General features: G+C 51.4%; 1 protein-coding gene and 1 long non-coding RNA gene across 5 annotated transcripts in view; one reads left to right on the forward strand and one right to left on the reverse strand.

Moving 5' to 3' along the window:
- Nucleotides 1–563: 563 nt before the first annotated feature.
- On the forward strand, nt 564–4592 carry LOC140687358 (uncharacterized). Of its 4 annotated transcripts, XR_012061601.1 has the most exons (5): nt 564–806; nt 1988–2024; nt 2164–2437; nt 3290–3484; nt 3727–4592. It is a non-coding gene; the product is annotated as an uncharacterized lncRNA (long non-coding RNA). The 4 variants fall into 4 exon arrangements; XR_012061600.1 differs by having other exon boundaries at nt 1985–2024; nt 3290–4592; XR_012061598.1 differs by having other exon boundaries at nt 3290–4592.
- DTD1 (D-aminoacyl-tRNA deacylase 1) overlaps nt 4574–24350 on the reverse strand; it is a 126712-nt gene continuing 106935 nt past the window's right edge. The window contains exons 5-6 of the mRNA XM_072943767.1: nt 14446–14617; nt 4574–5144 (exon numbers count right to left, since the gene is read on the reverse strand). Of these exons, the coding sequence (XP_072799868.1) occupies nt 14465–14617 (153 nt within the window). The 3' untranslated portion in view covers nt 4574–5144; nt 14446–14464. The remainder of the gene's footprint in view (nt 5145–14445; nt 14618–24350) is intronic.

Consider the following 24350-nt stretch of genomic DNA (forward strand, 5'->3'; position numbering starts at 1 on the left):
CTGAGTTCTGCCGCCCCCAGGAGACTGGCAGGCTCGCTGGTTCCTCGTACACATCCCCATTCACAGCTCTTGGCAATCACCTCGCCCTCCAAGTCTCAATGTGCTCAGTTGTAAAACGGAAACAATAAAAGCGCCATGGGCGATTACGAGAGGTGAGATACGTGAAGGGCTCAGAATAGCTGCGGTCCCGGCTAAATGCTCGATTTAAGGAGTCACTTGTTTCAAACTCAATACAGGCAACGTGAACACGGTAAAAGGGGCTTGGGGCCCACGGTACGTGAAGAGGGACAGACCCACTAGGTTCTCGGAATGAAGTTTTGAAATTCTGAAATAACTTACAAGACGCAACTGAGGAACAGACTTACCACTGATAACCTTGGAAAATATTCTGAAAAGAAAAGAAGGGATAGAAAAACCAAACATGTCCAAAATTCCAGTTGCAAAAAGACGGATTCCAGACATAGCAGGAAGGCCAGTTCAATGTGGATTCCTGAAAACATTCTAGAACCATGATTAAACAGATGGCCTGTGAGCCTGTGGAAAAGAACACAGCCGTCCCTGGATGCCAGTATGAGCTCAGAAGTAACGCGCTGTGCTGTACTGTTTTTTATGACAGGATCACTGGGTTAATCACCAAAATACTGTGAACATACTATAGCTTGATTTCAGCAAGAACTGTGACGTGGGGAGGAGGGCTGTGGGCCGAGTGACAATGTAACTAATCCATCTGTTGAGCTGTCAGATTTCTAACGGGTGCATCATGTTTAGCCGAGACCTGGATGAAGACACAGAGAACACGCCTGAAGGTGACACAGAGATGGAGGAATGGGCAGCAGGACACTGGGGCCCGAGAGGACCAAGCCCAACAGCAACCAATTGAATTCTTCATTTGGGATCCTCACTAGCCAGACACAGGTTACATGGGATACACGTCAGGTTTCAGGTGCCTGCAGGTTCAGCGTGAGACAAAGATGTGATGCAGCCACTGCAAGAAGGCAGCTCCCACCCCTTGGAGCTGCATCACTGCCACACCGCGCCCGGTGTGCCCCGCGGGCGCCACCATGAGGCGCTGTGCTGACGCCTGGTGCACATCTCTCCCTGAACCCTTACACCCAGGGTCCCTGCAGGGGGATGGAAGCTCAGAGAACAAGCAAAGTTCCACTCCCAAACAAGAGAGATGAGCGTTTCTGTCCAGTGATGTGTCAGATTTCTGCCCTTTTTCAGCCAGGCACTTTTAGAATTCTTAATTTGCAATTCACTGCTGATTTGGGTCTTTTAAAAATAGAGTTAAAAAACCTCATCTCAGAAGACATGGAATAGTGTCGAAGGCAGAGCCTGCCGGTGATGGGTGTTAGAGATGGAGACGGAAATGACAGCTTTGAGGGGAGTTGCTGCTAATGTTTTTGTTCTCTCCTGGGGTACAGATGCTAGTGCCTTCAATCTGTAGAGGTTCTGGGGGAAAACCCACCTTAAATTCTCATTTTTGGAAAGTATCTTTTAGTGATGGTATTTCAGATTTGTTAATTTTTGAGAATATATTTCATATTCAGTAGGGGGCCCTGAAAAGACTTCTCTGTTTGACTCTTGCCTGGGGGGCGGTGGGTTTGAGACTCGGGCATCGAGCAGGAAATGTGTTGGGGTGTCTGTTGGAGGAGCTTCGGGTGAGAGCCCCCTGCAGCAGGAAGACGGGCCGGGCCGCCCTCCAGAGGGGTTGAGATCTGCAGGGCAAGGTGGGGCTGGCCCGGGGGAGGGAGAGGTGACAGGTGCAGCACCTCGAGGGGTGAGAGATGAGGGGGTTCAGACAACTGCCAGCAGGTGGGTAGGGCCAGATTCAGGGCAGGGCATGTGGGGACACGGGCAGAAACCAGACTGAGCAGTGAGCAGGGGCAGGACCCTCGGGGGCCCAGGGACGTCCCGGCCGAGCGCTCAGCCTTCATCACGTGTGCCTGCGTCTTCTCCAGGCTGACTTGTTCTCGTTCTTCAGCAGTTTCTCGTGAGACGTGGCCTTGAGCGTGACCTTGAGGGTGAGTGCAGCTCTGCCCACGCGGTGAGCCCAGGGCCTCTCGTCTGTGTCCCTGCTCAGCAGCCGCTGGGTTGGGTCCTGGCCATGCTGCTCACTCGCTGCATGACCTCGGCGAGTTTATCTGTTCCCTCTGCCCGTAGGTGTCCACCTCCGCTCAGGCTGTGGCCGGGCAGGGAGGATGCCTTCCCCGGGACCACCAAGCACGAGGCGATGCTATGGAGTGTCCAGCCCCAGAAGGCGTCTTTATTTGGTCTACATTTCTACATTTTATGTCTCCAGAAGAGCTTGGTCTCCTATAAAGTAAACCATGGAAGGCAAGATTAAACGGCCCCTGCTACCAGTGTCATCGGGCAGTGCTCTGTTTAAAGTCCCAGGCCTGCGGTCTGCCAAGACCTCTCAGAAGAGCCATACATGGTACGATTCCCTCTCCCGTCCTCGGTCAAATGATGTTTTAATGGGCAATAAACAGCAAGCTTTATAAATAAGCACAAAGGAGGAGCCGGAGATGGGGGGGGTGTAAAGACTGGGAATTTTATACTCTGCAAGTGGAACTGCACCCAGAATCCAATTGTAGCCATTAGCCCCGCAGTGAGACTTGGACATGACCTTCAGAAAGACAGGGAAGGGTTGGGGAAGGCAGAAGTTAACCACCTCTGTGATGCCGCTGTGGACGTCACGGGGTTTCTTCTTCATAACCTTGCCTTGTGGTTGGGTTTGACCCCTTCAGCCCGCCTTCGGTGTACACACTGCTTCTGCTCTGTTGCTGGGAGCTGCAGGTGACCTTCAGGATGATGGAAACGCTTCCTTCCATCCAAGGCTACAAAAGTAGCAAACATTTTCTGACATTTACCCTGCTCTTCATACTGCCAGGGAGGGAAGATTTTTAAATTACAGTTGGCCCTCTGTATCTGCAGACCTGAAGCTGCAGACGAGGGCCGACTGGACGACGTCATTTTCTATAAGGGACTCGAGCATCTGCAGATTTTGGTATCCAAGGGGCGTCCTGGAACTTTTATTAAAACAAGTAAAAGATCTCCCCACACATAAGGAGGCTCAGAACTTCTGCTCAAACGCCCCCAAAGTCGCCATCTGCTTTTGAACTGCGTTGTTAGAAAGCTTTCATATTTCAAGCCAGCATCTATGTGAATGCAACTTAATGCCATTGCTCCTAGTTTTCTTCCTGACCCAGTGTTTCCTACATGTCTTTCATATATTCAGAGTTTTGGTTTTTTTCCAATTCAGCTCGTCTCCCTTTATGGTTTGCAGACCCTTCAGCAAGCTGACCACGTGATCCTGCTCACAATGGGATTTGTCCAAGTCCCTTGGAAATGGGATCCAGGACAGGATTGTGAACTACAAGGCTCCCCCACTTCACCACCATCTAAGTGTTGAGCCATCGGTCCTGGTCTCTGCCATCTTCTTGCCCGGTACCCCAAGGACAGGCTGCCGCTGTCAGTGAGCGTGCGTCGGCGGGGATAAAACAGGGCGGTGGGGAAATGTCTGACAGGTCTGCCCAGCGAGTCCATGACTCGACAGCCGATTTTACAAAACTGGGGTTTCGAGTAACTTTAACCTGAATTTGAACCCACTCTGTAAAAGCCGGCTCAGGCCACTGAAACAGGTGGCCTGGACCTCACCGCTCGTGAGCTGGGGCAGCTGACCAGGGATCTGTGCCTGGGATGTCATGATTTTCCCCTCGACAGGTTTATGCCATCGTGGATCCTCCTGGACCATCTGTATCAGGTCAGAATAAAGCAATGTGGCAGGTCCCTTTCCACCTCTGTATTCCAAGTACTTGTATGTGCAGAGCAGATGTGATTTGAGCTTTTATTCCTTCATATTTGCTAACTATGTCTTTATTTGAAGTAGGACCACTGGGTCAGACTACAGGGACGCGGAAGTGATTATAAAGGTCATGGGTGCGGCATCACAAAAATGCCAAGTACGGATGCATCTTCTATAGATGGGCAAGAAGTGTTTCAAGAGAGGATAACTCTTTATATAAGCATTAACGTATTACAGATGTCACACAAATGTACACTACGTATAGTAATATACATGCATATTACTTCTGACATCATACAGTGCCTGAAAATGATCACTCTGGTTGAACCAGTAGATTAAAACTAACTGAAAAACTGGTTGGCAGAACATGCTTCTTTCTTCACAGGACGGTGGGGATACGGACTTGGATGTACAGACAACCACATGGCTCCTGGAAACGGGGCATGTGTATGGCCTTCTTCCCACGTGCCAAAGGTGGACGGCTCAGAGGCGGCGGCCACCGGTGGTGTCAGCCTTCTGGCCTTCCTGAGACTGGATTCCCCTCCCACGTACACTCCCCTCTCCTGCCTTCTCATGGCCACACAGAATGTCATCAACTGTAAATGACCGCAGACAGAATCTCACCACAGAGCCAGGGGTCTGTGTGGACCCCTCAGGGAAGGCCTCGTGCAAAAAGGGTTAGTGAAGTGTAAATAACGTCAGATACATCATGTTTCTACAGACAAAATCCTTACAGAAGAACATAGCGGGATTTGTTTAATAAAGTGGTTTGTTGAGGTTTGGAGTTTTTTATTTATTTTTAGAAAAAAGAGAAAATGTACAAGATGCGAAGGTCTCACATAATACATTATCATTGGTGACTGTTCTCTGCACCGTAACGGGAGCCCTGGCTTAGCCAGCACTGGGGAAACACAGATAGCATAAATGCATTTAAGACTCATCACGGACACGCAGAAATACACCACAGTGTGAAAGGACTCGATGGCGAACGACGTTGGGCCAGCCTGTTCCGAAAGCAAGTCAAGACATCAGAGGCGCCAACACGGCCCTTCTGTCGGGGGGGCGTGGGTGGAGCCTCGCTGCCCCGGCGTGGGGCGCATCCCCCCACGCTGGCAGCACCCACTTCCTCTATTAAATCACAGCAGTGACAGCAAGCGTACGCTCCTTTGGTGTTCTGTTTTTGTGTTCGTTTTTTGTTTTTGCAGGGCTAATCAGGGTCCCAGTTTCTTACTTCCATCTTCCTTTTCAGGATTCAGTTCCAAATCCTTCAAGTACTGTAGGTGCCTAGCATCTTTCATGAATTTTTCAGGATCCAGTTCTGCCCAATGATAATGCACTAAAAAGAACAAAGATTAGACACGTTACTCAGAAGAGTCCCAAAATCTGCCTTCAAATTCTATTAAAATATGTGACCAAGCATAACAGAATAGCTGGAGACACCCTTTCGCGTTCATATCACAAGAGCACGACATGGTTTCACTTTACTGTAAGAAAACCGGCTGTGTTGTCATGTATAAAGCCAGATACCTGTAAAATGACTGTAACTCAATAAAAAATGTTAGGAAAAAAAACACATTACAAAAAAAAAAAAAAAGGCCAGATACCTTCTCACCAAAGAGACATCAGTTTACTAGCACTTCGCTCTTAGAGCTCACAAGACACCAACCAAGTATCTGGGAATTAAACAGCACACTTCTAAATGGCCCTGGCATCAAAGAGAAGTCACATGGCAAATTAGGAAACATTTTAAAGCGACTGAAAATGAAAATACAACAATCAAAATTTGTGACGTTCACCCGTGGCAGTGCTGAGAGGGAAATTCATAGCATTAAGTGCTTACATCAGAATAGAAGAAAGATTTCAAGCCAATAATCCTGAGTTTCCACCTTAAGGAACTAAAAGAAAAAAAGCAAAGTAAACCCAAAATGAGCAGGAGGGAAATAATAAGAGCAGGAAGTAATGAAATTTCAAACAGAAAAACAAAAGAGAAAATAAATGAAAAGATTAATAAAACTGATAAGCTTCTTGCCAGACCTGCCAAGAAAAAAGAGAAAATGCAAGTGACAAATGTCAGGAATCAAAGAGGCCACATCAGCACAGGCTCCACAGACAGTAAAAGAATAAAAAGGATGTATCACCAACAACTTCATGCCACAAATTAGACAATACGGATAAAATCCCTTGAAAAAAACAAAAGTCTCATTTCCAAGTTCTTTAACGACGAGGGAAGGCAGAGGGCGAGGCAGCCTACAGGAAGCACAGGGACAGGGCACAAAGCAAAACTTGTTCGTGGGGCACTTTTAGTCCTGCTCAAAGGACGGCAGCTTCTTCAGGATAAAATGTCCAAGCGTCTTGAGCTTCTACTTGTAATTCTGAGCTTACGCCAAAAACCAGCCGGGCCTGCCAAGACTTGTGAGGCAGGCAACTGTCATAAGTTTAACTAGATTCCAGACTTAACGGAGCAGTTTCTACTCCCTCAGATCTAAACTCTAACTGGATGAACTTCGGTAAAGCCAAGATGACCGCAGCTTGCACGTGGTGACGCCGCATCTGTGAGCTTGCTTCCTGATGCACCCAGCACAGGCCATGTTCTTGAGAAACATGCCTCAGTGGAATTACCAGCCCTCCATTCCCCAGCCCAGCTTGACACCGAGGTCCCCGTGCTCCCAGGAGAAGCGCCAACTGGAACTGCAGCTAGTCCACGTTCTTCGGGGCTATTTGGACCCAACGAGGGATCAGAATTTGCCCCAGACCTCCCCTCGCGCTCTGAACCCCCCGGCCACATTCTGCACTCCTCCCTAAGAGATACCTGAAACCCAGCGTCATTCCTGGAGACCGTATACTGCCACCTTAAAGGCAAGAAAAACAACCCATTTGCTCCTATACTTTAATCGAAATATTAACCCAAACTTAAGAACCTAGGGCCTTTTGATACCTCTTTCCACACCTGCAGTACTAATAACTGAAATCCTGAAACTGGTTCCCACTTTCCACCTTTGGGGAACAACTGTATTTTCTTGGCACAGATTAAGACCTTTATTTTTTAATTAAAAGTGAGCTTTGAGATTTTGCTTGAATACATTATTCTTCTATGTTTACTCCAATTAAAGATTCTACATATTTTACTGCATTGGGATAAGAAATTTATGCTTCAAATGTTTGATGTGCAGATAGAAATTATAAGGTTTACTGCAAAAGAATAAATGATCTAAAAATATCCATGGTATTCTGTTAGATGATAAAAGCAGTATACATTATACATACAGATGTCTCTAACTTTCTGAAATCAGAGAAAGAGACACAGAATTATCTGCTTAGAGAAAATACCAGAAAAGCATTATGTTAATAATGATTATCTTAGGATAATGAGATGGTAGATGCCTTTCAGTCTCTTCACTGAGCATTCTGACATTTCTGAAATTTTCTATAATGAGTGAGCATTAATTTTGGAATTAAAAAATGGCTTTCCAAAGAAAGGTTTTAAAAGAAAGATTGTTTAGGAATTCCAATTTCCTCCCAGAGAATCACAGAGCTGACAGGATCCGGAGAGGTTCCACCCAGGGGTTCTCGAAGTTTTTAGGTGAACCACCAGGCACAGGGACTTTATAAAGTTATAAAGCATGAAACCTGAAGGGCGTATGACTGAGGGCGCCTTCAGAATTAACTGCGCCACTACGAGGCGCCGCGTCAGGCAGCACGACTCACAGCATCAGGTGAGCGCCGTGAGCGACCGGCTCCCTCGCTGACGCGAGAGCCTCTGGCCCGCAGCAGACACGCTCCCACCTGGAGGCCTCTGCTCCACCACGAGACGTGGACGGGTCAAGAGATGCTGCTTCTCATTTCCAACCTCACTTTTGACAAATGCTCCTCTTTTCCTTGAACACAACCGCAGAAACACCGAGAGGCAGGTTACGGCTGTCAACTGGAAAAGCTGGGGAGCATGGAGCTCGCACGGCAGAGGCACGAACGGGGAGGTGGGAGCGTCCACTTGCTGTGAGGTCCACTCGCCAGATTAGAAGCACCAAGCAGAAGTCACGTTCAAGCTGATAAACGGTCCTCCAGGAAAAGGGGGACCACTGAGGCTTGAGATTGAGAAACCCTGGAGGAGGGGCAATGTGCCCACCCGTGAGAGCCACTGAGAGGACGATGTCCATTTCCAAATGCATTTTTGGATGTCCCTGTAAGCCAGGCGAGCTGTTTCAGGGCCCACGTGACCTGTAGGCGGGGGGCATCTGGCAGGTAGTGGGAAGAAGTGTCTGATAACCTGGCACCGCAATTTCCCAGCCTTACGAAAGAAGCTGGGGGGTGGTTCTCTCACTGCCTTCAGACTTCGGGGAAAGTGGGGAACAGTCAAGGATCCGGAGCCAGGAATCCCTCAACAGCCTGGTTAAACACCGAGTCTCTCAAAGATGCTGACTTCTAGCTCATGTGTCAGGCCATTCGAGCAACCAGAAGATGTGAGTGCCAGAGTCAGGGGACAAACACACACACACACACGCGCGCGCGCGCACACACACACACCACAGACCTGCTCCCCAAAGCACCGTCAAAAGAACGGATTATTATTTATTTATTTCAGGTCACGGCTGGGAACCTAACATGAGCTCATTTACACGGAAAGGCAGGCTGTTCATGCAAAAACATGAGTCGCTGGGACGCTGACGTTATCAGTGAAGGCTTCACACGGCCCTTCTAGCACCGCAGAGACTCCACTGGACTGTAAGAGGAGGGACTCCCTTCCTGTGCATGAGCACGATGGTCCTGACTTGGCGACGGGAACGTGAGAACAGCGATGCGATTTCTGAGAAAGGAAAGCCTGGTGTGAACCAATAAAGCAAGAAGGAAACAAAAGGCTGACGTCACCTGATCATGGAAGGAACAAACTCTGACAGCAGTTAGTTTTATGTTTTGGCTTAAATGCTACCTCATGTATGTCTAATGTGTATTTGTATATATTTAACCATGCTAGTCTTACTGAACTTACAGAGGTCCAGCTGCTGGTCTCAACATTTTAATTTGCTCCGTCTAGGCTAGGCTGTCCAAGTGAATCTTCTGCAGTGATAGACTGGTCCCTGTCAGCTCTGTCCAGGATGGCAGCCACCAGCCATACGTGGCTACGGTGACTGAGGAAATTAAGTTCAAATCCGATTTAATTTTAATTAACTCGCATTTATATATCCACACGCAGGAGTGCCTACTGCGTTAGCAAACTCTAGGTTATCGGTACTAGCTTTGTACTTCATCAACAAACAGAATCACTAACTGTGGCCAGCTGCCTGCCAGCTTACTTTTAATAATCAGGCAGCTGAGGTACAAGCCTGGGCACGGAGCGAACCCAGCCTCGCTGCCGGTAAAGGAATAGAGTGCACGCCTGTACCAGTGAGGAAGCAGACCGACCTCCTGCCTAACAAAGCCCAGAACAGCACCTACAGGTGGGGAACGGCAACCGCCTCCCAGTGAGACAAGGGAGAACAGGGCAGGAAATAGTGTCGGGAGAAAGACTGCTTTAAATTTCCCACGTGTATTGAAAGACATACGTTTACAGATGCCAGAAGCTCAGAAAACCCAAGCGGTCATCAGAATGAGACTTAGGTATTTAACACAGATGTTGGAATTAACAGGCAAGGAAAAGTAACTACCGTTAATATGTTAAGGGCTCTAATGGGGAAAGTAGACAACACACCAGAACAGATGGGTGATGGAAGCAGAGACGGAAACTCCAAGAAAGATTCGACAGGAAGCAGAGGATGCTTTTGACGGGCTCATCACAGACTGGACACAGCCAAGGGACGAGTCAGTGGGCTTGAAGACAGGTCAGTACAAACTTCCTAGACTGAAATGCAGAGAGAGAAAGGAATGGCGGGGTGGCAGGGGGAACAGGCCAGCCAAGACCTGTGGGGCAACTGCAAAAGGTATAACATACACATAACTGGAATACCAGAAGGAGAAGGCAGAGAGAACAGAGAAGTAACAATGGCCAGGAATGGCCCAAACTTAATGACAGAAGACTCCAAATCACTGATGCAGGAAGCGCAGAGAACGCCGAGCAGGAACCACGCCTAGGCAAATCATACTCCAACTACAGAAAAACAAAGACAGCATCTCGAAAGAAGCTGGGGTGGAGCGGGCGTCGGGGAGCATGGCTGTGAACCCAGGTTACCTGCCCCAAAACAGGGGTGAGAATCACAGAGGACTTCTCCAAAGAGACTATGCCAGTAAGAAGACGGTGGGGTATTTAAAGTTTTAAGCCAAATACCAGCACCCCCAATCTAGAACTCCTCACCAGCAAAATTATCCTTCAAAAATGAAAGAGAAATAAAGGGTTTCTTCGATCTACAAGAAATGCTGACACAATACAGGTCAGAAACTTGGATTCACATAATGAAAGAAAGAGCATCAGAGATGAAATTAAGGTAAAATACAATCTTTTCTTTTTCTTATTCTTTATTCAACTAAAAAATTATTTATAAATTAATAATGGTAACAACCCCTTGGGTGGCACAGCATATATAAAGTGACATGGGTGCCACGAGGAGCAGGAGGGACGAGAAACACTGCTCATGAGGCGGCTGCACACATGGGAGGCGGCCGGGGGATTTGCAGGGGGGCTCAGATCAGTTAAAAACGCAGATTGCAAACTCTAGGGCAACCACTAAAAAAGGCCGTCCAGAGTTAAATAAAAAATAAAATAAAACACGACCTCCAGGGCACAGCTGGTTTCCTATCATGAAATACCAGCACAGGGGCTTGGAAAAGTGACATGAAGGTTGACACAGGGAAGCAAAGTGAAGCTCCAGAATGACGAGGATCCGGCCTTCATCGGGGGGAGAAAAACCAGCGAGAAGTGACGGAATATCCTTTTACCAGAAAACAGACACACAACTGCACGCACAGGCACCCGAGCCCGCTAGGAAGAACCGTGCTCAGCTGGGACGCGCCGCACTGCCCAAAGGTCAGGCTGAGAAAGCAAACAGACGGCAGCTCCCAAACACGCCCCTCGTTTGGTTTCGAGTGCTGACATCTGAGGACAGGCATGCGAGGTGCTGGTCAGGAGCGGGCCCCTCGCTTGCACACCCTAATGACAGCAGCCAAGTTAATCCTCAAATGAGGCGACACTCGAACCTGCAATCAGAAGCAGACAGCACCCGCCCAGGCAGAGGCGGCCCCCGGGCCTTCAGCTGTGGGCCCAAAGGGGGGCCAAGCTGCAGCCCCACAGAGAACCGGGAGTGCTCCCAGCAAGGTGAGGAGCCTGCAGGAGGGCGACGCAGGACAAAAACGGGCGCGAGCGTTAGCGGCTCGGGTCCATTCGGTAAAACAAGAAACGTCTGCAGTGTGAGCGAGACACGGCGACCCCCCGGGACTTCCTCTGAACCGAAGGCTTTGGACTTGTTTTCAAAGAAAAATACGCCCAAGATCATGCAGTTTCTCGTCCCATTTTCTTTCCGTCTCATGCCTTCAGCGCTCAAAGCTGCTCCCCTTGGGGCCTGGGAGGCTCCCGAGGGGCCTTTCTGTTGTTCAAGAACAGCAAGTGAAACCTGCAGCTCCCTCACTGGGCGGGGTGTCACCACCTAATGCGTCCTCACAGATACCTGAGCACTGGGTGGCGGCTTCGTGGGTCTCTCGGGATGGCAAATTTCAGCAGAAGGGGCGACAAAAGTCCGTAGGCTGCAAAACCCTGAAATATATCACTGGAGTACCGGCGGCCATTTAGTCCAGCCCCTTGGGGCCTGCAAATCCGGGAGCATGGCTCAAACCCCACCGCTCCCCAGTCCTCGCTGGCTGGGGTGTCTCCGAGGGCCCCTCACTGCCACCCAGGCCTGCGCGCCTGCACCAGCCCCCAGCCCTCTGCTGCCGCCTCTGCTTTGAATAATTGCAACTGGACACCTGCCTTAAACTGTCAACAAAGAACGATTTTCTTCATGCTCTTGGTCCAAAAGAGCCCAGACGGTACTACATAAATGTGCAAGGAAAACATGGCTCCTGCATTTCTGTGGGCCCATCCAAACGTCCTTGGGAGCCTCCATCCCACTGAGCGGCAGCAGGCAGGATCCTGAAGGCACAGGAAGTCTGTCTCGGCTTGGTGTCAAAACAGCCGCGTCCTCAGAGCCTCTGAGGCTCAGCACCGGGGCCCTGCACACGGCACCCAGGGACACGCGGCTGCTCAGGGTCCAGAGGCCCCAGCTCACCTGGCCTCCCCTTGGGGCTCACTAGCATGCCAGAGCCCCACATCTCAGCCAGAGGCCACGTGGAGGGCACGGCTGAGACCCGCAGGCACCGCCAGTGTTATCTGAGGGCTGAGGCCATGGCCCCCCTGGCCTCTGTGTCTCACAGCCTGGAGGGCTCACCTCACCCATCCCCCCAAGACCCATGGGCAGCCCAGCGGGCCCAACGCAGCCCCGTTCCGCGCCCCCGTGGGCCGGCCAGGCCTTCCCTCCCTCCTCTGCCCGCTGGCGACCGTGTCCTGCCGCCCTTTCTACTCACAGGGGGGACCGTGGAGCGGGGGCTGCCCGCACACGGTGTCCATCCACAGCCCCTCTGCCTGCCCCCGCCCCGGCCCGCTGGGCACCTCGTGACCGCCCGCCTCTCCCAACGGCACTGAAGGGCCTGAGTTTTACTCGCTTGGCTAATAGACGGAAAACCAAGGGAGCAGAAACTGAATAACTTCCTCACTGCCATGCAGAAATGGCAGGATTCACAGAAGCACTCGACGAGTTTCTGAGTTACTGCCAGACCCACTGAACTAGCCTAACTACAAGGCTGACTTCCAGAGCCACTCTGCGCACTGCCCTACGGCGCACTCTGCGCCCCCGGACTCGGGATGTCTGGACAGGCTGTAAGTCGGGAGCACTAGCAGTATTTCTGGTGACAAAGCTGACCAGCTCAATGATGAGCAAATCCTCGCAAAGCCTTGGAGGGGGCGGGAATGGAAGTCTCATGTGACACAAATGCCACACAGAACGTTACTGTGCATTCATGAATACACAACTGATTTATGCACCAAATACCACATTTCAGGAGACTCTCCCTAACTCATAGCAACGGTTTCACCTCATGTAAGAAGCAATGGCTTCAGGCAAGCACATCAACATGAAGAAAAAGGTGGGGCTTGTGATTGTGGCCAATGAGGCTGAGGGTGAAGGGGCGCCCCGACCCCTGCTTCACTGTCACGTGAGTGAGTGAGACACGTGAGGCCAGACCAGTAAGTGCAGCTGTCACCTCCCTGCAGTGCCACCCGGACAGAAACAGTGACCAGGGGAAAGTCAGCGGGACACTATAGGATTTATTATCCAGCACAGCCCCCCCTTAAAACTGTGACTCAATGACCCCATCCTTCCCAAGACCCCCGTCCTGCCCCGTGGCTCTGCTCAAGGCTGCAAGCTGGTCCCCCTGCACCCAGCACGCTGTAGGTTCTGAGATCTGTGTCAACACCAGGCTACATGTGACCCAGCATGGACTGCTTTCTTAGATAGACCCCTAACCCCACCCCGTTCTCAGGGCGGAAACCATCCACGAATGCCCTCTCACCATCTGGCGCCGCCAGGACGAACCCGTCGGCTGACCCGATTTGGACCGCAGTCTACGAGCTGACGGCTCCGAAATGCATGCCCAGCTCTCCTTTGATTTCTGCAACAGCCTTGCAACTGGCCTGTGGCTTCCAGCCTGCTCCCCACAGCTGCCGGACTGATCTTGTTAAACTTTGGATCAGATTCTGTCACTTGTGCATTTAAAAGCTTTCCAAGGTCCCTCATCACCCCAGGACAAAACCCAAATGTCTCAGAGCTGCACACCAGACCCTTTATGACCCGGAAACTTCTTCCCCCGCCACCGTCAGAGAAGCTCCCTAGACAACACCTGCCTTGGACCACTCTTCACCGCCTCCGTTCCAGAACTCGTCTGTCCTGCGTTCCCCCCCGAAGTCTGCACCTGCTCTTCCCTGGGCTTAGGCAGCTCCCTGCCCCCCCCATCTCCCCATTTCTGTATGTCCTTCCTGGTCCCGTTTCAGGCTCCGCCTTCCCCGGAGCCTCCCGGGCGTCCCTCTCCACCCTGCCCCACCCCCCGTTGTGGCAGAATCACTTCCACACTCCTCCCTGAATTTGTGAACTCCGGCAGGTGGGAGGTTCTCCAGAATGTGTTCCCTGGGGGCACGGACTTGAGCAAAGGGCCACCAGATGGCTGGGCCAAGCTTTAGAGGCCTCTGACTGCCAGGCAGGGAGGTGGAATCCATGCTACAGGGAACCAGGACACACACCTGGGAGGGACAAGAATAAAGCCCAGTTTCAGGAAAAGTCAACTGGTCGCCCCATGCAGGACGAAGGGGGGGTGGGAAACTTGAGGCAGGGAATGACGAGAACAAGACTGGACGGGGCGGGGCTCCTGGTCTGGACCACGCGCCTGCGAACACTCTGGAAACGCCGACAGCAGCAGCGGTGGCCGCGGACTCGGGCACACACAGCCGTCTCTGGGCAACCACCCCCGCATCTCAACTCTCCCTCCACCCCGAAGGCAGCAGATTTAAGGAGGCCGCGAATGAGGGTCCACACAAGGACTCTGACCCCAAAGCCGGTCTCTCCTCTATCCATCACTGTCGGCCTGGAGTGTGAGGCGTCGAGGTGGCCCTGCAGGGGGCGCCCTCCTACCTGAGTGCGGGACCCGCGCCTACGGCTCCCGCTCGGAGGACACGTCCCCCTCGGCCCCGCTGCTGGCGCTGCGGTCCTCTTTGTGAGGAGCGGCTCTTTCCTTGCTGGACTCGGAAGGCCCTTTGGCTCTGGTCTTCTCTTTCCTCTGCTGCTGTTTTTCAAGCTTGGACAGCTGGTTATTAAACGAAAAGAAAAAAAAAAGAATTCTTTTACGAACATGAACGTGTGCCTGTATACCCCAAACCCCGATCACCCCACAGGCAGCCACCGCCGAAAGGCTTTCTGTCCGATAACCTGTGCCCCCCGGGCTTCCCAAGTGCCAGGCGACACACGGCGGTTCGCAGTCGAGCAGCGAAGCCTTCACACAGACACCAGGCGTGTGGTCGCCCTCGCGCGTCCCCCGAGCTCGGCCCGCCCCGCGGTGTCCGGGGTCGGCCCACGGACAGGCCTCCCCAACAGGCCGAGCGGAGCCAGGGAACGAAGGGCCCCAGTCTCTTATCTCCCTTTGATGTCTCTATAGCTTTTTCTCACCAAGTTGTCTTCCCACTGACTGTTTTCCAAAAAGTGATCAAGACACTCCACTCTTTGCTGAAGGTAAGAGAGAAGGCTGCTAGCAAAGCGCGTGAAGCAGGGTGAGACAGCGTCCCACCTCTCCGTCTGTTCCCTGGGACTGAAGCCAGCAGGCTGCGTGGTGGCCACACGGGCCACTGGCCACCAGGCCTTTGCCGACCTCCTCCAGGCCGCCCGGGGGACAGGCCTCTGGCACCCAACCCCCAAGGAACCTGGGGCCACTTCTCCCCTGGCGGCCTCCCCAACCTGCTCAGAGACCACAGGCTAGACGGTGGGGAGACAGATCAACCGACACCCTGGGCCCCGGTGCGGCCACTCCAGAAAGGCCTCTGAGAGACTGGTCAGGGGAGCAGGCCACGCTGCGGCCCGTGGCACCCTCTTGGACCAGAGAAGCCACCTGTAACAAAGCCCGACAGACAGCGACACCCCGTCTCCTGCGCCTCCCAGGCCGGGTCCGTGGGCGTCCCCCACTCCCCTGGAAGGGGGCGCTCAGGCAGGCTGCTGCCCACGTCCCGAGACGAGAAGAGCCACTGCCACCGACCTGCCAGGTCACCGCTTGGCTACAGGCAGAGCTCAAGCTAAACCTCTAGACAGACCACCAACCAGCTGGTCCAGAAAACCAAACTTACTAAAGACTGACTGACTCTCTTCCCCACGCCCCCGGTACCGCACAGCTGCACAACGAGGCCAGGTAACATGCTGGTCAGACTTTGCAAATTAAGACTTGCCTTCACCTGGGACCGAGTGACTCTTCCCAGATAAGCCCCCTGTGTGCACAGGAAGGGCGCCTGGGGGTTTGTGTGCCGCAGTGTCGTCTGAATCAGCAAAAACCCAGAAACAGCCCAGATGTCCACTGATAGGAGGACAGGCAGCTACGGAGTGGCCGGTCACACAGGGTGACACTACAGAGCAGATCTACATTACCAACATAGATAAGCCTTTAATCCCATGTCGTGCAAACCAAATTAAGTTTCAGCAACTATCATAGTAGGATTCCATTTTCACAAAACCCTACATGTCGCTAATGGGCAGATGCAGGACAGAGCACACGAGTTAACTCTGGGGAGAGAGAGAAGAGAATGGGGCCAGAGAGCGATGAACGCATCTGGGCTCCGACTGTAGCTGTCAACTTCAGCTTCTGTAGGAACTTCCAGAGTGGGGCTGCTGACCACTGCCACGTGTGAACTGCTCGCTGCCGGCACGTGGACCACCGGCAGGAAGACGCTCGTGCCAGGATGTAACCCGGCACACAGCTTCCTTCATCGGAAGAGTCTTCTGTGAAAAAGTATCTGTGAAAAAGTATCACCACTGAGGTTACCCGTGGGGGAGGGGGAGGGGGAGATGGAGGGGGAGGGTGACGAGGGACAAACTGTCAGGTATGGCATAAGCCACTAGGAAGTACACACAGCATGGGCAGTACGGCCAGTATTTCACAGTCACTGTGAACGGAGTATAACCTTTAACAGTGTGTGAGTCACAACATTGTATACCTGTAACATACAACACTGTCTTATCAACTATATTTCAATTAAAAGTATGATACTGTAAAATAAATACATAAGTAAATTAAAAAATGGTTAAAAGAAAAAAGTATCACCACCGATCTGTGTGCCTCACGGCGAAGCTGAGCTCCCTGCGGCCCGAGCTCTCTGGCTCGCCGTGGCCGGGTGCCACGCCGCCCCTGCCCGGCACTCTGAGCAGGGACGCCCTTGAGCAAAGACGACGAAGGTTAGCGCTGATTTAATCGAGATGTGACTGGTGTACGACATGATGTCGGTTCCAGGTGTACAATGTGATGACTCGACCCTCGCACATCCTGAGAAAGGAGAACGTGAGCACTGGTTAAATCTAAGTAATGGGTACACAGAGCTCCTTGTTAGACTCTTCTCGGCACTATTATTTTTCCGTGAACAATGATTTTTCTCCATGCTATTCTGCCACACATTCCGGAGGAATTTCCTTCATCTAAGATGCCAGCCTTCTTTTCTTGTTTCCCTTTTGGTGTAAAAAGCTTTCTTTTATGAAACGACTGGGACAGTAAATCGGGCTGCTTCCATCTTGCTCTGTTTCTTGCAAAATAAGCTTGGACTGCATAGTGTGAAGGTACTTGACCTTACTGGGCTGTACACATAAAAATTCGTAGGATGGTAAACTTTGTTATGTGTTATTTTACAAAAGATTCTCATTGAGATGTAATAGACATATAACAGTATATTAGTTTCAGGTGTACAACATAATGACTCAATATTTGTATATATTGAAAAATGATCACAATAAGTCTAGTTAACATCACCAAAAAAATGTTTTTAATATCTTAGAAAACGTGAAGTTGGCAATCCATGCTGTACCCCTTCCTCCTTTATTTTCTGTGCACCTAGCTCATGAAATCAAACATCTGGAAATCGACGCTCTGCAATGAGCTGCGATAAGTTGTCCTCTGCTGCCAGCAGTTTACAAGCACGGCAGTGTCTGTCCGTGTGCTTACACGCCGTGTGCTTACGCGCCATGTGCTTACACATGTGCATCACATGCACAGGTACCTGTAGACACACACACCTTATACACACACACACAATCATGGGCGCGTTCCAAGTTAAGACGCTGAGAAAGCACAATTTTTATTTTAAAAAGAGGCCCTCTCAGCTTTGTTTCCCCTCTTTGGAGGTTAAATACTACAACAATGTGAGTATCACTAGTGACAGAACCAAACCAAGGCCCCCCCACTGCTGGGCGCCAGTCGCACACAAAGGCCTGCTTGTGATGCAGCCAGTTATTCACTCTCTACTCTTCCACGCTGTTGAGAAGCCAGGTCCTGGGAGGGTGATGGGGAATAATTCCCGATTAAAACAGGCTTCCCAGAGGCTTCTCAAGTCCCCGCAGCACCCATCAGATTCTGCACTGACCTGGAGGTGCCATCGACACCGTGCAAACCTGCACACACATCGACATGACCTTCCACCCCAGCCCCGTCCGTCTCACCATGGACCGTGCTTGTAAATCATGTGTGAAGTAACAGGCACAGCCCGACAGAGAACACTGATTCTCTTTTGTTATTTATCTTAAAACAACCCCAACCACATGTGGTTCGATGCCTCCAAGTAAAAGTTCTCAGTGAGAACACTGTGAACTAACCTAATAAATTTAAGCCTTTTCTCGGAAAACTTGGAATCCGATGCAGCTAAAATGTGGAATTTACATCTCAAGTCAAGAAAGCAGTTGGATTTGGGGGGGGGAACAATTGGAAAGAAAGAAAAGGAGGAAGGAGAGAAACTGGTGCTGCATGCGGACTTGTGCAGAATGTCGTCAGCTTGCAAATGCAGGTGTCCGTGGCGGATGAAACCACTGCAGGTCCGTGAACGCAGGACCTATGGACACCGAAGTGGAGCGCTTTGGGGTTTCTGTCTGTTGGCTTGTTTTTTAACCAACTGAGCATGTCCACATGGCAGAGGAGACAGTGTCCAGATCGTACTGGCTCTGGGGCCTTCAAGAGCAACCCAAACCTTCCAAAGGCAGCTCTGGACCCTGGACAGCGCAAGGGGCCAGGCGACCATCCCATGGCCGGCCTGCACCTCTGGTGGCGGATCTCTGGAAGGGGAGCCGAAGCAGGAGGGTCTGGAATATCTAGATCCAACCTCCCTAACTCAGGCTTAAGTCCACTGAGAAAAATAAAGGATTTTCTTCTTAATTGAGATGACCATGCCCTAACTGCCCAATGTAATAAACTAGCTGAATACAAAATTACCATGCTCTCCCACAGGGCCTGCAAATTTAATGCCTTGAGGGACCAGGCAGAAGCAAAGCGAGTGAAGTAACTGTATAAGGCAATAGGGCATAGTGGAGACTGCGGCCATGCTGGAGAGGACAGCTCCCCCTGGGCCCTACCAAGGCATTCCCATTTCTTTTTAAGCATGCAGCCAACAGGGTAGGTGTGGCCCCCACAGGAACCCCACTTTGCACTTCCGCCTGCATCATCCCATTTGCTCGGAACAATCCAGTAACAGTTGTATTCCATCAACATCTTGTGGAGAAGCCGCCGTCGGCTGCCTGCACCACACAGTCATCCTCCTGGCTCCTCCTTCCCTGCTGGCACAAGCAGCTTTGAACTTCAAAGGTGGCCCTGTCTGATACAGGACAGCCCCGCACAGGGGGCAACCCAGGAAAGCGGTTAGCATCAGAGCATCGTAGCAGGGAACACGTGGAGGCCGGAGTGCCAGGGTGGGCCCTCTGGGAACACCCAAACCAGCAGGCCGACGGATCCTAAAGCAGTTTGGACGGGTTCTAGAAAAGTTATTTCTTTGCAAGTCATTTCAGAATAAAACAGGTGCTCAGGGACCCCTGATGGAAGGGTCACTCAGAGTGAGATGGTGTCTTAAACCTGCTCCCAGCACAATTTGGGGAAATGATGTGAAAAATTACAGCTTCCTGTAGGTGTTTCTGTACGTTCTCCTTCCTAAGTCCAACAAAAACCATTTCAGGTCTTTCTCTGTTTTAGACTATAGTTGACTAAAAGGAGCATCTCCTTCCTCAAAGGGCTCATGCACATAACCTGAAATTCTAATTTCGGCCCTGTAAAGTCTGTCTTCACACTAGGGAAATTAATGACCCCTTGGATTGCGACAACCAATTTGTCACCCTGAGCATTCCGAGAAGTCAAGCACAGATATTATTATTCCCAGATTCCTTCTGAGCACGATGGAGGTGGAGGCAGTTCAGAGAGAGCTCACGGCCACGGCCAGGCCTCCAGACTCCTGGTAAGCTTCCAGCCAACCTGGCTCCTTTGGAGCCAACGCTCACCTGGACAGGGGCTTTGGAGGTCAGCCGCAGGTCCGGGGCAGCCAACCCCGCTGTGTTCTTGCCAGGACGATGCCGGGTCCAGCCCTGTCTTTGAGTTATTTTAATGCCGGTTATTTCCTGCCAGACTGTTCTGTCCCGCATATAAGCAAAATCTAATTAGAGAGGGAAGAAAATAACAAAAGAAAGGCTCGAGCCCCATGAAGTCAGTTACGAGGATTTTTATAGAGCGTGGTGTAGATGGAAAAGTTCTGTTCCAACCAACCCCTTGCAAAGATTCCAAGCAGTCTTACGGTGCAAGTCATAAAGATCCAATGACTCTGTGCAATTACGTCTTAAAATACCACAAGGTGTTATGACTCTGAGGGTGCTGGCCCACACCTGCGGCCCTGCTGATGTCAGGAGGCACAAGTGGGCGACCACGGGAATCTGCAAAAGGAAGGACATGCCTGGCTCGTCCCCTGAGAAGGACGGATGGGAGTTAAACGACAAAATGCCCCCAAACCCATCAGCCTGTGAATCCTTTTCAAGAGCTTTAGAACCTTCAGTCCACAATGCTCACTGTCTTTCCTGTGGCCACCAACTCCCACCACCAGCAAAAGATGCCCCGACTGCATGGAGTCATTTAAACTGGCCGGTGCGACACCCCTCACCCTGCAGAGAATCAAAACGAGCTGACACCAGATAACCGTCTGTTGAAGAACCAGCACGTTCAAGGCAATACCTGAGCAAAACGTGCTGCCAAGCACAGAAATGCTCCAGCGACGGTGAGCCTCCCCGGGTGTGGTGAAGCCACCAGACTTCCCTGCGCCCCGTGTGCTCTGCTCAGCCCCGCACACCGCGGGCCACCTTCCAGCACCGCTGTGAGACGCAGGAAAGCCTACAGGTCCCAGCACGGCGACCAGAACAGACCACTGCCCCTCCTCGGTGGGCCGGGACACCCTGGGGACGGGGGCGGCGTAGGGACAGATGGAGACCTGCACCCAAACTCCGGGAGGGGCACTCCCACCCCGGTCCGATGCTCATGTCGCCCCCTTCAGAAGCCGGACATCTCCTGAGCTCTTGGAAACCCCTGGCCCATGACCTTTTGCTCCTCCCTGTGTCTTTCTGCTACTGATGGGCCAGTGTGGCCGAGGGTGGGGAGGGGAAGGAAGAGAAGGCAAAGTCCAGTCAGCAAATGAATTTTCCGGCAAAAACCTGGGAAGACGGGGAGTGACTCCACTGCGGAACTTTAAACAAGCTGTGGAAATCTCCTTCCACAAGATAGTCTCTAGTTGGCCGAGCCATGTTTTAAGACTGGAGTTTGTGTTTGGGCGACCTGTTTTATCGAAGTGGAACTTGATACGATTTCATACTATGTGATAATTCCGAAAGCTTCTTTTAAAAAAATATCCTCGTGTAACGGAAAATCCGACAGAATATTCGGAAGAGGTTTCCACACACCGAAGCGCCTGCCGCTAAGTCAGCTGTCGTGTTGTGTTATTTTTAAATCAGCTGGCTGCTTATAAAACATGACGAAGCGAAGTCACACGTGGTACCCAGTTTCCATACATTAGTAGCTCCGCTTGAGGTTTTTGTGGGAATTACAAAAGAAAAATAGAGTCAAGCAAGCAGGCCTCTGTGCCCATCTGAAATAGTGCAAGCTAGTTTTATTTTCCAATTCCCCGTTGTTCACACAAACCCTCCGAGGCCTGCAAAAGCAGCAGGGGAGGGCAGGGCGGTCAGTCGTCTTCCACTTTCTTCCTACTCCGCGGCATCTCCCCTCGTCACCTCTGCCGTGCGGGCACAGGCCGCGCGGCTCCGGCCTTCAGGACCCGGTGTGGCTTGTTCTAGGCCATCCTGGGACTGAGGTCGGCCCAGGCCTATTTCTCCCAGGGCAGCTGCCTGCAAATCCCCCAAGTTAGCGGCTCACAGCAGATGCTGTCAGGGCCACTGTGTCCCCTAGCCTGGGGGTCACCCGCGGTGTCAGCGGACAGCCGCCTGCAAGCCCACGATTCTGGCCTCCTCCAGCCTGAGCGCCTGCACCTTCTGCCTGAAGATGCCAGCTGGCCTGGGCACGGGGCAGGCAGAGGCGTCCGGAGGCAAACACCTCTGGAGGTGACCTCGGTCTGTGTGAAATGAGGGTTGAGGGGTTCCAGCTCCAGCCTCCGTGGGCCACACTGTGCCACCTCCGAGCTTTGTTCTCCCCGGACCCCAGAGGGCGCCCAGGGATCAGCACATACCCTTTGCAAGGCACCCCCCACCACTCACTTCCACTCCCCATGTACCTGGGAAGACTTCTGAAATAAACCACGTGTACCTAAATCCTCTCCCTCCAGGGGAGATCCAAGCCAGAGGTATTTTAAATGCCTTGAAGTAAAGCCACATCTTAATGTGATCAGGGGTTACGCGCAACTTGTTTGTCACTGGCCCTTCGCTGACCAGTGTTCTACGCTGGGCACCAGGCCTGGACACTGGAGGACAATGGCGATGTTTAGGATGACACTGGTGCTGAGAGACGCAGCAGAGTGGAGGGACGCCGGGGCAGAGCTGAGTGAAACCCTGTGACTTGTCATCACACATGCTAATGCTTAGAAGACTGGCCCCCCCCAACATACGGCAAACTATACACTCCAGAGAGCGGAGTCTTACTCTGCGGAACTCCACTCTCTAGCCCCCCACTTCTGCCACGACGCCCCCCCACACACCTGTGGCCTGGGCTCTTCCTTCGCTGGGGGTAACTGGGCGAGAAGCAACCATTTCCCTCCCCTGAAAGAGAAGCAGTGGCCGTGGCACCTGGGAGGCCAGAGTCCGGCCTCCTTCACTGCCGGCGCCGGGCTCTCCCTCCTCCCCGCCTGCTTACACCCGTCCTTCCGCGCCCATGAGCTGCCTGGAGGCAGCAACAACAGGCTCCTATTTAGTCAACGTCCACCTCTGCCCTGCGCCACGATCGCCCTCGCGGCTGGCACATGTCTGGTTAATAATCACGGTTGCGGTAACGCTGAAGGAGACACAATCAATTTCAGTCTTGGTATTCCAGTGCGTAATTGGTAACAGAAAACTGTTCATGGGCATTTTAAACTAATAGTGTTCTTTAAATGATTCAAAATGTTCCTTTAATTTCCAAGAGTCTTAAAAAAATGGGGGGGGGCTTTTCTCTGCCCCACTTGGTCTATACGTTGTATAAACGCCAACAGAGCAGACTTGGAACCATGAAGAATTATTGTGCAAAATAACACTAATCCAGAAAGGAGGAAGACATGAGATAGAGAAAAACTGCACATGACCTGGGAGAGAAACCAAGGCCAGGACGCTGGGCAGCCAGGGAGCGGCCGGCGTGAGGGCCCCGGAGGGTGGGCTCCCCCAGGAAGGGCCTTCAGAGACAGTGTCTGGGAAACAGAGGTGTGGGAGCAGGAGGAAAAAAGACAGCACTTCCAGGGAGAGTTCAAGAAGAAAAGACACGTCCATTCCCAGAAAAGCAAAAGGCTGCACAACAAAGAAAAAAATCACAGGACACCACGGGGCTCTGCGGTGACCAGAGTCACAGAGTCACAACAATACAAACACTGCTTAGTGATGCAGTTAAAATAACATCAAAACAGAGGAGAGCTGGAGGGGGTGTGGAGTGAACACTTGGGGGTGCTAAGTCCTCATCTATAATAGCACGAAATAAATAGTGTCAAAATTTAATACAGTACGAAATAGTAAAAGTTTATTACATAGGGGTAGATGGAAAAACGTACCCAAAGAAAATAGCTTAAAATATGTTAAAGGTGCTTGCCTGTCGGGAAGAGGACAAGGATGAGGGAAAACAGGCAGAAAAGATTACTTTTCATCACAAGCCTTGGTGTGTTATATGATTTTTAATTATGTACATAATTACTTTAATGAGCAATTTAAATTTCATTTAAGAAAGAAAACTCAGATAGTCAATATAGTTAACAACAGATTCAATACTAGGGAAAAAATAATGATTCAGAAAAATCAACTCATGTAATCCTTCCCACACGGAGAGGGAAAGGTGATAAGCAAAAAGAGCAGAAACTCAGAAGTCATTTGTAGGACAGGAACTTCAACAGGAGAGATCAGAGCAGACACAGAAAAAGCAGAGACTACAGAAGGACATCCCATGGGCTCAAGCACATCCCGGAAGGACCAACCATCGGGGAAATTTAAGAAAAGAAATCCACACGGAGGGCACTCGTCCTCTCTTCCATACCGCTGAGTGCCAGGACAGAGCGGGACACGGTACAACACCAGTGACCCGGGTCCTGGGTGAACGAAGGAGTGACCGCGTGATGCAGACAGACATGCAGACGGACAGAAGGAAGCCAGCAGCCAGCCCCCAAGGCAGACCTGCAGGGCCTGAGGGGCCCAGACGGCGGCCCAGACATTCCCTGTCAGCCAGGACATGCCCAAACTCGCAAGCATTCCGAAACTGTTATGGCCATTCCCATTCTTAAGAAAACAAATGCATGAGTAAATTACTCACAGAAGGACTCCAGCCTCTTGAGAGAGTAATGAAGAAAATTGCATTAAGTAATGTAACCCATAAAACTGAGTTA

The sequence above is a fragment of the Vicugna pacos genome, chromosome 19 (assembly GCF_048564905.1).
Source record: "Vicugna pacos chromosome 19, VicPac4, whole genome shotgun sequence".
Classification (NCBI taxonomy): Eukaryota; Metazoa; Chordata; class Mammalia; order Artiodactyla; family Camelidae; genus Vicugna; species Vicugna pacos.